At 49.8% G+C, this 15,526-nt stretch overlaps 2 protein-coding genes and 2 pseudogenes across 2 annotated transcripts; all 4 read right to left on the bottom strand.

The window, feature by feature from the left end:
• Positions 1 to 4,458: 4,458 nt before the first annotated feature.
• On the bottom strand, positions 4,459 to 13,316 carry LOC146437718 (inositol 1,4,5-trisphosphate receptor-interacting protein-like 1). The gene is made up of 2 exons (XM_085059854.1): positions 11,291 to 13,316; positions 4,459 to 4,648 (listed from the first exon to the last, which is right to left on the bottom strand). Exon 1 carries the CDS (start codon positions 13,314 to 13,316, stop codon positions 11,733 to 11,735), a length of 1,584 nt encoding a protein of 527 aa, XP_084915980.1. The 3' UTR covers positions 4,459 to 4,648; positions 11,291 to 11,732.
• Positions 4,647 to 6,671, bottom strand: LOC146437720 (inositol 1,4,5-trisphosphate receptor-interacting protein-like 1). The gene has a single exon (XM_085059855.1). The coding sequence runs from the start codon at positions 6,669 to 6,671 to the stop codon at positions 5,088 to 5,090; it is 1,584 nt and encodes a 527-aa protein (XP_084915981.1). The 3' UTR covers positions 4,647 to 5,087.
• Positions 6,668 to 7,438, bottom strand: LOC146437719 (uncharacterized; annotated as a pseudogene).
• Positions 13,313 to 14,083, bottom strand: LOC146437717 (uncharacterized; annotated as a pseudogene).
• Positions 14,084 to 15,526: the final 1,443 nt, after the last annotated feature.

Raw genomic sequence — 15,526 nt, 5'->3', positions numbered from 1 at the left:
AGGGTAGCTAGGAGGCTGGGCTTCTGCTGCTGCTTCAGCTCCTCCTCTGGGTGGTGCACGAAGCACAACACCTTCTCACCCACCTGCTCCCTCTGGCATGTGCACAGCTGCTCCACCCGCACACGGAAGGTCCTTGCTGCCACCTGCCCTGCCCTGCTCTGTTCCAGGTGGAAGGCGTGTCCCGGTGGGGGATTCAGCGGGACCAGCATGTGGTACACGACATCCCGCTCACAGGGACTCCAACCCTCAAAGGCACTGCCCACCCCGATGGCTGCCTGAGGAACCGGGTAGAAGCTGTTGCTCACACTGTCAGCCAAGACACGTGTCAAGCTCTCCATGAGCTCAGCTGTCACTGAGCAGCCTCTTTCCAGGTCCTCAGCAGGCCCCTGTATGCGATCCACCAAAAGGATCCCTCCCTTTTTACCCTTTTTACCAACATCATGGGCATCTTCTTCCACTTCAATTTCACCTCTTCCAGCTGCTTCCTTGCCACTATCACTGTTTGCTTTTTCCCTTGCAGCCACATTGCCCAGGCCTTCTTCTTTTCCGGCTTCATTCTTCTCACCCTTCACATTCACGACACCATTTTTCTCATTCTTGTTTGAAACACTGATCTCTTCATTTCCTGGATCAGTGTTTTCTTCCCTGGCTGCAGAGAACCCACTATGGCCTACTGCCTTCCCACCATCACTGTCATCTTCCTGCTCAGCCCAATCACTGATACTTTGCTCACTGGCATCACTGCTATCCTGCACCCTCACATCCGTGTTTTCTTCCTTTCCATCTGTCTCATATTCTCCTTCATTCAAATCAACATTGTTGCCAAACTTCATATTTGCACCACTGCTTTGTTCTTCATTTCCATCTCCTTCTTCTTCCTTCCCAGCATCCTGGTTTTGCTCCATCTTCACACCCCCATTTTCTCCTTCATTTGCTTCATCCAGGCCTTCTGTATTTCCATCAACATTGCCATGTTCTTCCTTTACATTTCCTTCCCCAGTGCTGTCTCCAGGCCCATTCCCATCACTCCAACCTACACCTTTCTGGGAATCAAGGCCCTCTTCATTTTTAACCTCACTGTCTTTGATAAACTTCACATCTGCATTTCCTTCACGGGCATCAACACCTTCTCCTTCGTTTGATGCCTCAAGACTGCCTTCACCTTCACTTCCTGTGCTGCTGTTGCCTGCCTCCACAGTCACATCTCTCCATCTTCCTTTAAATCAAAAAGGTCTTCTTCCAGGTCTTTTCCCTTCTCTTCTCCCAAGAACTTCCAGGAGCTCTGTTCCTTGCCGCTGCTGTTGGCTTCACTGCTCCTTCTCCTGAGGCTAAAGCACAGCCCCACGAGGAGCAGCACTCCGGCAAGGAGCAAGAATGGCCAGTGCTGCAGGGCAGCAGAGAGCAGGGCTCCCCAGCCCGCATCCTGCTGCTCCAGGGGCTCCTGCTCCAGCTCCTGCAGCAGCCGAGCCATCTCCCGCTCCAGCAGCTCCTGTCGCTCCCACATGCGCCGGTGCGCGGCCTCATCCAGCCCATCCCCAGCTGGCTGGGGGAACTGGAGCAGGCTCTGCACGAGCACCAAAAGTAGCGCCAGGACAGCCATGGTCTGCAGGAACACACACACACAAGGCTTCAGTGGGGCCGCCATGGAGGCAGCCAGTGGGGACAGGAGCCACAGGGATGTGGCAACAGCAAGGACAGGGTCCCCTGACAGGGCAGCTGGCAGGAGGCAAGGCCTGCAGCGCTGCCCCAGCAAGCACCATGAGCAAGGCGCTGCTGCCCCAGGCTGGCCCTGCATGCAGGGGCACAACACACACCCCAGGCTCCACGGCCTCTGCCCAGCCCTCCTCCAGCCCTGCCTCCCACCCCGTGTGCACTTACCGCTTGCCCAAGCTCTACTGGGGCAGCGGCACTCCATGGGGCCTTTTATAGCTGTCCCCATTGTGACATGGCCCCTGTGTGTCACAGAGCCCAGAGCGCATCACAGGCCAGCCCGGCCCGCCATCCCCACCCCAGCTGGGGATCTCAGCATGGCCCCAGGAACCCAAAGCCCCAAGAGACACACAGTGCAGACACATCTCTGGGAAACTGGGAAACCCTGAGCTTCCCCTTTACAAAGCAGCACAAGTGCCCCCCAAAAAACCCTTGACAAATACAAATTTGGGTGACACCACCCATAGATGTTCCCAGTACTCAGGTGTAGGCATTTATTACTCCAGGAGACAAGACTTTCAAGCAAAAATTGACCAATTGATTAATATCATTAAAGCATAAATATCCTCCTTGAAACTACTTACAGCCCTCACCCTGAACTCATCCACTACTCTTTCAGGACTCTCCAGCAGGCCCTACTCTTTAGGCTAAGTTCAAAAACTCTTTAGAGATCCTAAAATTGGACTAACCCAAAATCCCACAGGGCACCACATAACTGGATCCTATTGTTTATTAGGAAAAAAACAACAAACAACATCTTGTGGTGTCTGAAAAAAGTCATTGCTTTCTCCCTCGACACAAAAAGCATTGCTCCTCCCTTAGTCCAAAGAGCATTAGGCCTAGAAAAACCCTTGGCATCAAGATAGTATCTCAGGTACAATACACTGGATGTGAAATGTCAGTCTTCAGGATGAAAACTCATTGTTCTGACACAAGCCAAAGAAGTTCCCAGAGGACTGTCTCCAGTGGGAGGGACCCCATGGTTAAGCAGAGGACTCTTCTCCCTAAAGGACTGACCAGAGAAAAAACCCCTTACCCTGCACCCTGCCCGTGCTGTTGGTTGGAAGCAGGGAGGGAGGTGAGTGGATAAACTCTTGGGTTATTAAATCATTTTGCAACTTTAAGTTTTCCTCTGTGTTTCTCTTATTCAGTGCATCCTCCCACCAGTGCCTGATCTCAACTCATGAGTCCTGTGTTTAACAGTTTGGTTTTTTCTCCCTCTCCTCTGCACAGCTGAGGCAGGAGAGTGCAGAGAGAGCAGACATCCTGGGTGCCTAGCATTTAGCCAGGGCCAAATCATGTCAATATTTCATTAAAAAAGACTTCACAAAGCCCACCTGCTATAGCTCAGCCCTACTCCTACTGCAAAGTTCTGCAAGAGAGAAGAGAACATTTCTGATTACTTTGAGCCATCCAAGGCTCACTTGCTCTAGACTCACCAAGATACACAGATTTTGTATACAGTTTGTATAAAGAAAGATAGGAAAAAGAGAAAGAAGCATAAAGAAAGCAGTTTATATGGACTGAATGAAATGCAAGTGTGCTGTCCAAATGCGCATACACTGCTGTGTAAAAGGTCTGAACAGGCAAGAAGGATTACTTGAGAGACTGATGGCACCTTCCTTACTGCTTCCAATCTGAGGTTTACATTTTACAAAGACATTTGTCAAGGCAACTCTTATGCCCAACCTGCAGCCCACTGTCCTTCCCTGCAGACTGACCTTGCTGCTTATTCAAACTTTCATTTGATCACTAGAAACCCAGCTGGAATCACCTTATGCTTAAATTGTTGTCAGTTCACATCATATTCCTTTCAGGACACTTCAGCACTGCGACTATTCTATCTCTACTGGCCACTCCTCCTACAACAGCAGTACCTGCTACTGTAGTGGGATAGAAAAATCACTGAGCTTACAAGTTAATAATGGAAGATATTGAACAGAACGGAATTTAGGAAAAGGCCCATGAAAATCATTCCCAATGTATGTTTAAATTTTACAGATAAATACTCTCAGAGTCTACTACTCCTAAATACTTCTGAACTCAGCTATACGTAGCTCTCCTAATAGGCTTGTGAGAGTATGACATAAAGTACTCTGAACTTTACAGCTTCCCTTAGATCTGCAGGGCCCAATACCCCAACACCGGAAGAAAGTGGATGGACTTGGCATAGTTTAATCTCAGAAACTCCACATTACTTTCTTAGTACCTAAATTGGCTGAATATTTCACCAGAAATTGAATTAGACATCATTGCAACTCTAAGACCCTTGTTTAAAAACAAGTAATAATTTGAAAGAAAAGAAAAAAACTAGAAAAAACACAAATATGAAAAAGTCTTTGAGTCTTTTTTCTTTTCTATTCCACTTTGTATGGTTTGTTTGGTTTTTTGTGTAACTAATCATGGGGAGTGGGAACTTTTATATTGACAGTGGGAGGATAATTTAATATTTTTGCTCTTTTGACTACCATGGCTTCTGGTTGAGTTCACAAGGCAAAATTAAGAACCCTGCTCTAAAGCGCTACACAAGATGTGACTGCTGGACACAATTGCTATTTAAGTCAGATATTGTCTCAGCATGGAGAAATATTTTCTATGTGGAAAGCTTTCGGAACAAGCAAGCAATAGGGAATACAGGACTATCATAACATCACCCCAAGACACATAGTCATTCTATGAGCAACCAGCATTGGATGGACATTCTCTAAGAATGTAAAGAAAGACACTTTTCAGGCAATTTGAGAAATTTCTCTCCTTTTATTGCTTTTTCAAACATAGATATCTAGAGACTGCTAAATGCAGGCAAGCGACTACAGCAGGGTAGCCAAATTGCCTCAGCTAAGGGTAACTTTGTAAAATAGTTATACACAGACAATACTAAAACGACTCTTGAAGGAATGATAACATATCTGGTTCCTATTATGAAAACTTGGACTACCTAATTCCCTACAGGAAATTGAATTAAAACTATCTCTTGTGATTTCCTAAACTAAGAAAAACTACATCCTAACTAAACCATGCAAACTACCGATCCCTATAAACTACAAACATTCCCTAACAGTCTAGGTTTTTGGTCTTTGAGGTGCACCAATACACCTCTGTCTAGTTTAGTCTTCTGTGATGTGGAGGTGGATCCACTTTCTGTCTCACAGGCCACGGCAACATTGCGACAGCACTGTTGTATCTGGAAGGTGAAGGCTGAGGAAACTCAGAGATGTCTGCACAGTGAATCCTTGTGCCGCTGCAGCAGCTTCCTTCCTCAGGAGCAGGAAAGCAGTTTGAGGATTGCCAATGACACATGCACCAACCAGGCGGTGATGACATGGCTGCTGTGGGGTGGGAGCTCTCCAAGCTCAGCTCTGGGCAGGGAACTCCTCTCAGTGGCTGCACAGCAGCATCCACAGGCGAAGCCGCAGGTGACCGTACGCTCGCATGGCCTGACCGTGGGCGGCTGGATCTCGGGCCAGGTGCTCAAAGAGATTGAGAGGCTCCGCTGTTCTCATCTCTGGGGGAATGCTGATCTCAGCAGGAAGCCTATTGTTGCCCAGCACAAAGTGCTCCAGCCGTTTCACCTGCAGGCAGCGGCGCAGGTACGCCATGATGTCCCACAGCCGCCGCTCAAACTCCCTCCTGCGCCAACGGGACAGTGGGACGGTGGTCAGCACGTGAATGACCACAGCTTTCCAGATGGAGATGGAGAAACGAGTGCCCTTCAGGATGCAGGTGAACACCTGCAGGCTTTTCAGGTGCAAATTCTTACAGGGCATCTGCCTTGTGATGTGCTGGAAGAATTTGGCCTCTGCCACAGCGTATGTTTGCAGCCACGCTGTGCTTGGCATCAACTTGGCCCTGGTGGGCTGGCTGCTCACAGAGGTGATGGAGCTGCCTTTCTGGGCCTCTGGGGGCTGGCTGACCACAAAGATGTCGGAGTCGCCTTGGCTCACCCCAAAGAGCAGCTCCACCGTCAGGTTCTTCTGGCCATTGCTCAGCTGCAACCGGCAGGACCTGCTGCAGGGCTGAAACACTGAGTGCCAGGAGTGGGACTCAGGCACCTGCAGCCACGAGGATCTGAGCAGCTGGTAGAACCAGTGGGAAGTTTTCTTCTCATCCAGGTAGGAGCCTTTGCACAGGGTAGCTAGGAGGCTGGGCTTCTGCTGCTGCCTCAGCTCCTCCTCTGGGTGGTGCACGAAGCACAACACCTTCTCACCCACCTGCTCCCTCTGGCATGTGCACAGCTGCTCCACCCACACACGGAAGGTCCTTGCTGCCACCTGCCCTGCCCTGCTCTGTTCCAGGTGGAAGGCGTGCCCCGGTGGGGGATTCAGCGGGACCAGCATGTGGTACACGACATCCCGCTCACAGGGACTCCAACCCTCAAAGGCACTGCCCACCCCGATGGCTGCCTGAGGAACCGGGTAGAAGCTGTTGCTCACACTGTCAGCCAAGACACGTGTCAAGCTCTCCATGAGCTCAGCTGTCACTGAGCAGCCTCTTTCCAGGTCCTCAGCAGGCCCCTGTATGCGATCCACCAAAAGGATCCCTCCCTTTTTACCCTTTTTACCAACATCATGGGCATCTTCTTCCACTTCAATTTCACCTCTTCCATCTGCTTCCTTGCCACCATCACTGTTTGCTTTTTCCCTTGCAGCCACATTGCCCAGTTCGTCTTCTTTTCTTGCTTCATTCTTCTCGCCTTTCACATTCTCGTCACCATTACTCTCATCCTTGTTTGAAACACTGATCTCTTCATATCCAGCATCAGTGTTTTCTTCCCTGGCTGCAGAAAACCCACTATGGCCTACTGCCTTTCCACCATCACTGTCATCTTCATGCTCAGCCCAATCACTGATACTTTGCTCACTGGCATCACTGCTATCCTGCACCCTCACATCTGTGTTTTCTTCCTTTCCATCTGTCTCATATTCTCCTTCATTCAAATCAACATTGTTGCCAAACTTCATATTTGCACCACTGCTTTGTTCTTCATTTCCATCTCCTTCTTCTTCCTTCCCAGCATCCTGGTTTTGCTCCATCTTCACATCCTGAGTTTCTCCTTCATTTGCTTCATCCAGGCCTTCTGTATTTCCATCAACATTGCCATGTTCTTCCTTTTCATTTCCTTCCCCAGTGCTGTCTCCTGGCCCATTCCCCTCGCTCCAACCTACACCTTTCTGGGAATCAAGGCCCTCTTCATTTTTAACCTCACTGTCTTTGATAAACTTCACATCTGCATTTCCTTCACGGGCATCAACACCTTCTCCTTCATTTGAAGCCACAGGACTGCCTTCACCTTCACTTCCTGTGCTGCTGTTGCCTGCCTCCACAGTCACATCTCTCCATCTTCCTTTAAATCAAAAAGGTCTTCTTCCAGGTCTTTTCCCTTCTCTTCTCCCAAGAACTTCCAGGAGCTCTGTTCCTTGCCGCTGCTGTTGGCTTCACTGCTCCTTCTCCTGAGGCTAAAGCACAGCCCCACGAGGAGCAGCACTCCAGCAAGGAGCAAGAAAGGCCAGTGCTGCAGGGCAGCAGAGAGCAGGGCTCCCCAGCCCTCGTCCTGCTGCTCCAGGGGCTCCTGCTCCAGCTCCTGCAGCAGCCGAGCCATCTCCCGCTCCAGCAGCTCCTGTCGCTCCCGCATGCGCCGGTGCGCGGCCTCATCCAGCCCATCCCCAGCTGGCTGGGGGAACTGGAGCAGGCTCTGCACGAGCACCAAAAGTAGCGCCAGGACAGCCATGGTCTGCAGGAACACACACACACAAGGCTTCAGTGGGGCCGCCATGGAGGCAGCCAGTGGGGACAGGAGCCACAGGGATGTGGCAACAGCAAGGACAGGGTCCCCTGACAGGGCAGCTGGCAGGAGGCAAGGCCTGCAGCGCTGCCCCAGCAAGCACCATGAGCAAGGCGCTGCTGCCCCAGGCTGGCCCTGCATGCAGGGGCACAACACACACCCCAGGCTCCACGGCCTCTGCCCAGCCCTCCTCCAGCCCTGCCTCCCACCCCGTGTGCACTTACCGCTTGCCCAAGCTCTACTGGGGCAGCGGCACTCCATGGGGCCTTTTATAGCTGTCCCCATTGTGACATGGCCCCTGTGTGTCACAGAGCCCAGAGCGCATCACAGGCCAGCCCGGCCCGCCATCCCCACCCCAGCTGGGGATCTCAGCATGGCCCCAGGAACCCAAAGCCCCAAGAGACACACAGTGCAGACACATCTCTGGGAAACTGGGAAACCCTGAGCTTCCCTTTACAAAGCAGCACAAGTGCCCCCCAAAAAACCCTTGACAAATACAAATTTGGGTGACACCACCCATAGATGTTCCCAGTACTCAGGTGTAGGCATTTATTACTCCAGGAGACAAGACTTTCAAGCAAAAATTGACCAATTGATTAATATCATTAAAGCATAAAGATCCTCCTTGAAACTGTTTACAACCCACACCCTGAACTCATCCACTACTGTTTCAGGATTCTCCAGCAGGCCCTACTCTTTAGGCTAAGTTCAAAAACTCTTTAGAGATCCTAAAATTGGACTAACCCAAAATCCCACAGGGCACCACATAACTGGATCCTATTGTTTATCAAGAAAAAAACAACAAACAACATCTTGTGGTGTCTGAAAAAAATCATTACTTTCTCCCTCGACACAAAAAGCATTGCTCCTCCCTTAGTCCAAAGAGCATTAGGCCTAGAAAAACCCTTGGCATCAAGATAGTATCTCAGGTACAATACACTGGATGTGAAATGTCAGTCTTCAGGATGAAAACTCATTGTTCTGACACAAGCCAAAGAAGTTCCCAGAGGACTGTCTCCAGTGGGAGGGACCCCATGGTTAAGCAGAGGACTCTTCTCCCTAAAGGACTGACCAGAGAAAAAACCCCTTACCCTGCACCCTGCCCGTGCTGTTGGTTGGAAGCAGGGAGGGAGGTGAGTGGATAAACTCTTGGGTTATTAAATCATTTTGCAACTTTAAGTTTTCCTCTGTGTTTCTCTTATTCAGTGCATCCTCCCACCAGTGCCTGATCTCAACTCATGAGTCCTGTGTTTAACAGTTTGGTTTTTTCTCCCTCTCCTCTGCACAGCTGAGGCAGGAGAGTGCAGAGAGAGCAGACATCCTGGGTGCCTGGCATTTAGCCAGGGCCAAATCATGTCAATATTTTATTAAAAAAAGACTTCACAAAGCCCACCTGCTATAGCTCAGCCCTACTCCTACTGCAAAGTTTTGCAAGAGAGAAGTGAACATTTCTGATTACTTTGAGCCATCCAAGGCTGTAAGGGTCGATCCAAGAATTGAGTTCTGTCTCAACATTTCTCATCAGAAATTACAGGTGCAGGACTTATGCAGAGAATGCTTTGTACTTACCTAAGGCTGGTGCGGAGCGAATGCTTCGTGCCCGCCTAAGGTAGTACGGAACGAATGCTTTGTGCCTACCCAAAGCTGATACGGAGCGAATGCTTTGTACCTGCCTAAGGTGGTACAGAACGAAGACTTTGCACCTGCCTGAGCTGATACAGAACAAAGGCCTTGTGCCTGCCAATGCGGGTATGTGACGAAGGCTTTGCACCCGTTGCCCTGACACCCATTGTGAAAAACCTGCCGACCATGCCTCGGACACTCCTCCCCTGACCCTGCCAAGTGGAGATTGGCAAATCTCCACGAGAATTAAGGGGGGGCAAAGGCGGCTGGCAAGGAGGGACCAGGTGTATGGACTAGCATAAAAGACAGCTTTGGAGTGGCTGAACTCCGAAGATCTTCCCCACCGAAAGATCACATCGATCTTTGCAGAGGCCAAGGAACGCCGACTGAACGGGACTCCAGGGACGCCGGACGTCTGTGGACCCGTGGTGGTAGCTATAGCCCCTTTCCTTCCCTTTTCCTCCCCATCTTTTCCCAATTTTCTCTCTCTCTCTCTCTATCGCAGGCCGCTTTACAGGCCAAATTAATAAAGTTCCCCCTTGGATTGAAATTTAACTCCCTTGACTTGTTGCATTTTGTGTTTTCTTTTCCTTTTTGCACTCTGAGATCATAGCTGGTATGAACCATCACGCGTCTGCTTACGAGTGGACCGTGACAAAGGCCCACTTGCTCTAGACTCAGCATATACACAGATTTTGCATACAGTTCATATAAGAGAGGGAAAAGAGAAAGCATAAAGAAAGCAGTTTACATGGACTGAATGAAATGCAAGTGTGCTGTCCAAATGCGCATACACTGCTGTGTAAAAGGTCTGAACAGGCAAGAAGGATTACTTGAGAGACTGATGGCACCTTCCTTACTGCTTCCAATCTGAGGTTTACATTTTACAAAGACATTTGTCAAGGCAACTCTTATGCCCAACCTGCAGCCCACTGTCCTTCCCTGCAGACTGACCTTGCTGCTTATTCAAACTTTCATTTGATCACTAGAAACCCAGCTGGAACCACCTTATGCTTAAATTGTTGTCAGTTCACATCATATTCCTTTCAGGACACTTCAGCACTGCGGCTATTCTATCTGCACCAGCCATTCCTCCTACAACAGCAGTACCTGGTACTGTAGTGGGATAGAAAAATCACTGAGTTTACAAATTATTAATGAAAGATATTGAAGAGAACGGAATTTAGGAAAAGGCCCATGAAAATCACACCCTATGTGTCTTTAAATTTGACAGATAAATATTCTCAGACTGTGCTACTCGTAAATACTTTTGAACTCACCTCTACGTAGCTCCCCTAATGGGCTTGTGAGAGTGTCACATAATGTACTCTGAACTTTACAGCACCCCTTTGATCTGCAGGGCTCATTACCCCAACACAGGGAGAAAGTAGATGGACTTGGCATAGTTTAATCTCACAAACTCCACATTACTTTCTTAGTACCTAAATTGGATGTATATTTCAACAGAAATTGAAGTAGATTTCGCGCAACTACAAAACATTTGCAAAAACATACAAAGTATTAATTTAAAAGAAAAGAAAAAAACTAGAAAAAACTCACACATGAAAGTCTTCAAATCTTTTTTCTTTTCTACTCCACTTGCTGGGGTTTGTTTTTTTGTGTGACTAATCGTGGGAAGTGGGAACTTTTATAATGACAGCAGGAGGATTAATTAATATTATAGCTCTTTTGACTACCATGACTTCTGGTTGAGTTCACAAGGCAAAATTAAGAACCCTGCTCTAAAGCACTACACAAGTGCAATAACAAGATGTGACTGCTGGACACAATCGCTATTTAAGGCAGATATTGTCTCAGCTGAGAGAAAAATTTTCTAGGTGGAAAGAGTTCTGAACAAGCAAGTGATAGGGAAAACAGGATTATCATAACATCACCCCAAGACACATAGTCATTTTATGAGATACCAGCATTGGATGGACATACTCTAAGAATGTAAAGAAAGACACTTTTCAGGCAATTTGAGAAATTTCTCTCCTTTTATTGCTTTTTCAAACACAGATATCTAGAGATTACTAAAAAGCAGACAAGCGACTACAGGAGGGTAGCCGAATTGCCTCAGCTAAGGGTAACTTTGTAAAATAGTTATACACAGACAATACTAAAATGACTCTTGAAGAAATGATATCTGGTCCCTATCATGAAAACTTGGACTACCTACTTCCCTACCCAATTAAATTGAATTAAAACTATCTCTTGTGATTCCCTAAACTAAGAAAAACTACATCCTAACTAAACCAGTCAAACTACAGATCCCTATAAACTACAAACATTCCCTAACAGTCTAGGTTTTTGGTCTTTGAGGTGCACCAATACACCTCTGTCTAGTTCAGTCTTCTGTGATGTAGAGGTGGATCCACTTTCTGTCTCACAGGCCACGGCAACATTGCGACAGCACTGTTGTATCTGGAAGGTGAAGGCTGAGGAAACTCAGAGATGTCTGCACAGTGAATCCTCGTGCCGCTGCAGCAGCTTCCTTCCTCAGGAGCAGGAAAGCAGTTTGAGGATTGCCAGTGACAGATGCACCAACCAGGGAGTGTTGACATGGCTGCTGTGGGGTGGGAGCTCTCCAAGCTCAGCTCTGGGCAGGGAACTCCTCTCAGTGGCTGCACAGCAGCATCCACAGGCGAAGCCGCAGGTGACCGTACGCTCGCATGGCCTGACCGTGGGCGGCCAGATCTCGGGCCAGGTGCTCAAGGAGATTGAGAGGCTCCGCTGTTCTCATCTCTGGGGGAATGCTAATCTCCGCAGGAAGCCTCTCGTTGCCCAGCACAAAGTGCTCCAGCCGTTTCACCTGCAGGCAGCGGCGCAGGTACGCCATGATGTCCCACAGCCGCCGCTCAAACTCCCTCCTGCGCCAACGGGACGGTGGGACGGTGGTCAGCACGTGAATGACCACAGCCTTCCAGGTGGAGATGGAGAAACCAGTGCCCTTCAGAATGCAGGTGAACACCTGCAGGCATTTCAGGTGCAAATTCTTACAGGGCATCTGCCTTGTGATGTGCTGGAAGAATTTGGCCTCTGCCACAGCGTATGTTTGCAGCCACGCTGTGCTTGGCATCAACTTGGCCCTGGTGGGCTGGCTGCTCACAGAGGTGATGGAGCTGCCTTTCTGGGCCTCTGGGGGCTGGCTGACCACAAAGATGTCGGAGTCGCCTTGGCGCACCCCAAAGAGCAGCTCCACCGTCAGGTTCTTCTGGCCATTGCTCAGCTGCAACCGGCAGGACCTGCTGCAGGGCTGAAACACTGAGTGCCAGGAGTGGGACTCAGGCAACTGCAGCCACGAGGATCTGAGCAGCTGGTAGAACCAGCGGGAAGTTTTCTTCTCATCCAGGTAGGAGCCTTTGCACAGGGTAGCTAGGAGGCTGGGCTTCTGCTGCTGCCTCAGCTCCTCCTCTGGGTGGTGCACGAAGCACAACACCTTCTCACCCACCTGCTCCCTCTGGCATGTGCACAGCTGCTCCACCCGCACACGGAAGGTCCTTGCTGCCACCTGCCCTGCCCTGCTCTGTTCCAGGTGGAAGGCGTGCCCCGGTGGGGGATTCAGCGGGACCAGCATGTGGTAGACTACATCCCGCTCACAGGGACTCCAACCCTCAAAGGCACTGCCCACCCCGATGGCTGCCTGAGGAACCGGGTAGAAGCTGTTGCTCACACTGTCAGCCAAGACACGTGTCAAGCTCTCCATGAGCTCAGCTGTCACTGAGCATCCTCTCTCCAGATCCTCAGCAGGCCCCTGTATGCGATCCACCAAAAGGATCCCTCCCTTTTTACCCTTTTTACCAACATCATGGGCATCTTCTTCCGCTTCCATTTCACCTCTTCCAGCTCCTTCCTTGCCACCATCACTGTTTGCTTTTTCCCTTGCAGCCACACTGCCCAGTTCGTCTTCTTTTCTTGCTTCATTCTTCTCAGCTTTCACATTCCCATCACCATTACTCTCATCCTTGTTTGAAACACTGATCTCTTCATATCCAGCATCAGTGTTTTCTTCCCTGGCTGCAGAAAACCCACTATGGCCTACTGCCTTTCCACCATCACTGTCATCTTCCTGCTTAGCCCAATAACTGTTCCTTTGCTCACTGGCATCACTGCTATCCTGCTCCCTCACATCTGTGTTTTCTTCCTTTCCATCTATTTCATGTTCACCTTCATTCAAATCAACATTGTTGCCAAACTTCATATTTGCACCACTGCTTTGTTCTTGATTTCCATCTCCTTCTTCTTCCTTCCCAGCATTCTTGTTTTGCTCCATCTTCACATCCTCATTTTCTCCTTCATTTGCTTCATCCAGGCCTTCTGTATTTCCACCAACATTGCCATGTTCTTCCTTTACATTTCCTTCCCCAGTGCTGTCTCCTGGCCCATTCCCCTCGCTCCAACCTACACCTTTCTGGGAATCAAGGCCCTCTTCATTTTTAACCTCACTGTCTTTGATAAACTTCACATCTGCATTTCCTTCACTGGCATCAACACCTTCTCCTTCATTTGAAGCCACAGGACTGCCTTCACCTTCACTTCCTGTGCTGCTGTTGCCTGCCTCCACAGTCACATCTCTCCATCTTCCTTTAAATCAAAAAGGTCTTCTTCCAGGTCTTTTCCCTTCTCTTCTCCCAAGAACTTCCAGGAGCTCTGTTCCTTGCCGCTGCTGTTGGCTTCACTGCTCCTTCTCCTGAGGCTAAAGCACAGCCCCACGAGGAGCAGCACTCCGGCAAGGAGCAAGAAAGGCCAGTGCTGCAGGGCAGCAGAGAGCAGGGCTCCCCAGCCCTCGTCCTGCTGCTCCAGGGGCTCCTGCTCCAGCTCCTGCAGCAGCCGAGCCATCTCCCGCTCCAGCAGCTCCCGTCGCTCCCGCATGCGCCGGTGCGCGGCCTCATCCAGCCCATCCCCAGCTGGCTGGGGGAACTGGAGCAGGCTCTGCACGAGCACCAAAAGTAGCGCCAGGACAGCCATGGTCTGCAGGAACACACACACACAAGGCTTCAGTGGGGCCGCCATGGAGGCAGCCAGTGGGGACAGGAGCCACAGGGATGTGGCAGCAGCAAGGACAGGGTCCCCTGACAGGGCAGCTGGCAGGAGGCAAGGCCTGCAGCGCTGCCCCAGCAAGCACCATGAGCAAGGCGCTGCTGCCCCAGGCTGGCCCTGCGTGCAGGGGCACAACACACACCCCAGGCTCCACGGCCTCTGCCCAGCCCTCCTCCAGCCCTGCCTCCCACCCCGTGTGCACTTACCGCTTGCCCAAGCTCTACTGGGGCAGCGGCACTCCATGGGGCCTTTTATAGCTGTCCCCATTGTGACATGGCCCCTGTGTGTCACAGAGCCCAGAGCGCATCACAGGCCAGCCCGGCCTGCCATCCCCACCCCAGCTGGGGATCTCAGCATGGCCCCAGGAACCCAAAGCCCCATGAGACACACAGTGCAGACACATCTCTGGGAAACTGGGAAACCCTGAGCTTCCCTTTACAAAGCAGCACAAGTGCCCCCCAAAAAACCCTTGACCAATACAAATTTGGGTGACACCACCCATGGATGTTCTCGCTATACAGGTGTAGGCATTTATTTTTCTAGGAGACAAGACTTTCAAGCAAAAATTGACCAATTGATTAATATCATTAAAGCATAAAGATCCTCCTTGAAACTGTTTACAACCCACACCCTGAACTCATCCACTACTGTTTCAGGATTCTCCAGCAGGCCCTACTCTTTAGGCTAAGTTCAAAAACTCTTTAGAGATCCTAAAATTGGACTAACCCAAAATCCCACAGGGCACCACATAACTGGATCCTATTGTTTATCAAGATAAAATCAACAAACAACATTTTGTGGTGTCTGAAAAAAATCATTACTTTCTCCCTCGACACAAAAAGCATTGCTCCTCCCTTAGTCCAAAGAGCATTAGGCCTAGAAAAACCCTTGGCATCAAGATAGTATCTCAGGTACAATACACTGGATGTGAAATGTCAGTCTTCAGGATGAAAACTCATCGTTCTGACACAAGCCAAAGAAGTTCCCAGAGGACTGTCTCCAGTGGGAGGGACCCCATGGTTAAGCAGAGGACTCTTCTCCCTAAAGGACTGACCAGAGAAAAAACCCCTTACCCTGCACCCTGCCCGTGCTGTTGGTTGGAAGCAGGGAGGGAGGTGAGTGGATAAACTCTTGGGTTATTAAATCATTTTGCAACTTTAAGTTTTCCTCTGTGTTTCTCTTATTCAGTGCATCCTCCCACCAGTGCCTGATCTCAACTCATGAGTCCTGTGTTTAACAGTTTGGTTTTTTCTCCCTCTCCTCTGCACAGCTGAGGCAGGAGAGTGCAGAGAGAGCAGACATCCTGGGTGCCTGGCATTTAGCCAGGGCCAAATCATGTCAATATTTTATTAAAAAAGACTTCACAAAGCC

Source organism: Lichenostomus cassidix, chromosome 4, assembly GCF_008360975.1.
Source record: "Lichenostomus cassidix isolate B80296 chromosome 4, HeHo_3.0, whole genome shotgun sequence".
Taxonomy (NCBI): Eukaryota; Metazoa; Chordata; class Aves; order Passeriformes; family Meliphagidae; genus Lichenostomus; species Lichenostomus cassidix.
This window is presented reverse-complemented; position numbering and strand designations above follow the sequence as displayed.

Coding starts and splice junctions, on each gene's coding strand:
- LOC146437720 (XM_085059855.1), bottom strand. CDS start 6,671: ATGAAGTTTGGCAACAATGTTGATTTGAATGAAGGAGAATATGAGACA.
- LOC146437718 (XM_085059854.1), bottom strand. CDS start 13,316: ATGAAGTTTGGCAACAATGTTGATTTGAATGAAGGTGAACATGAAATA.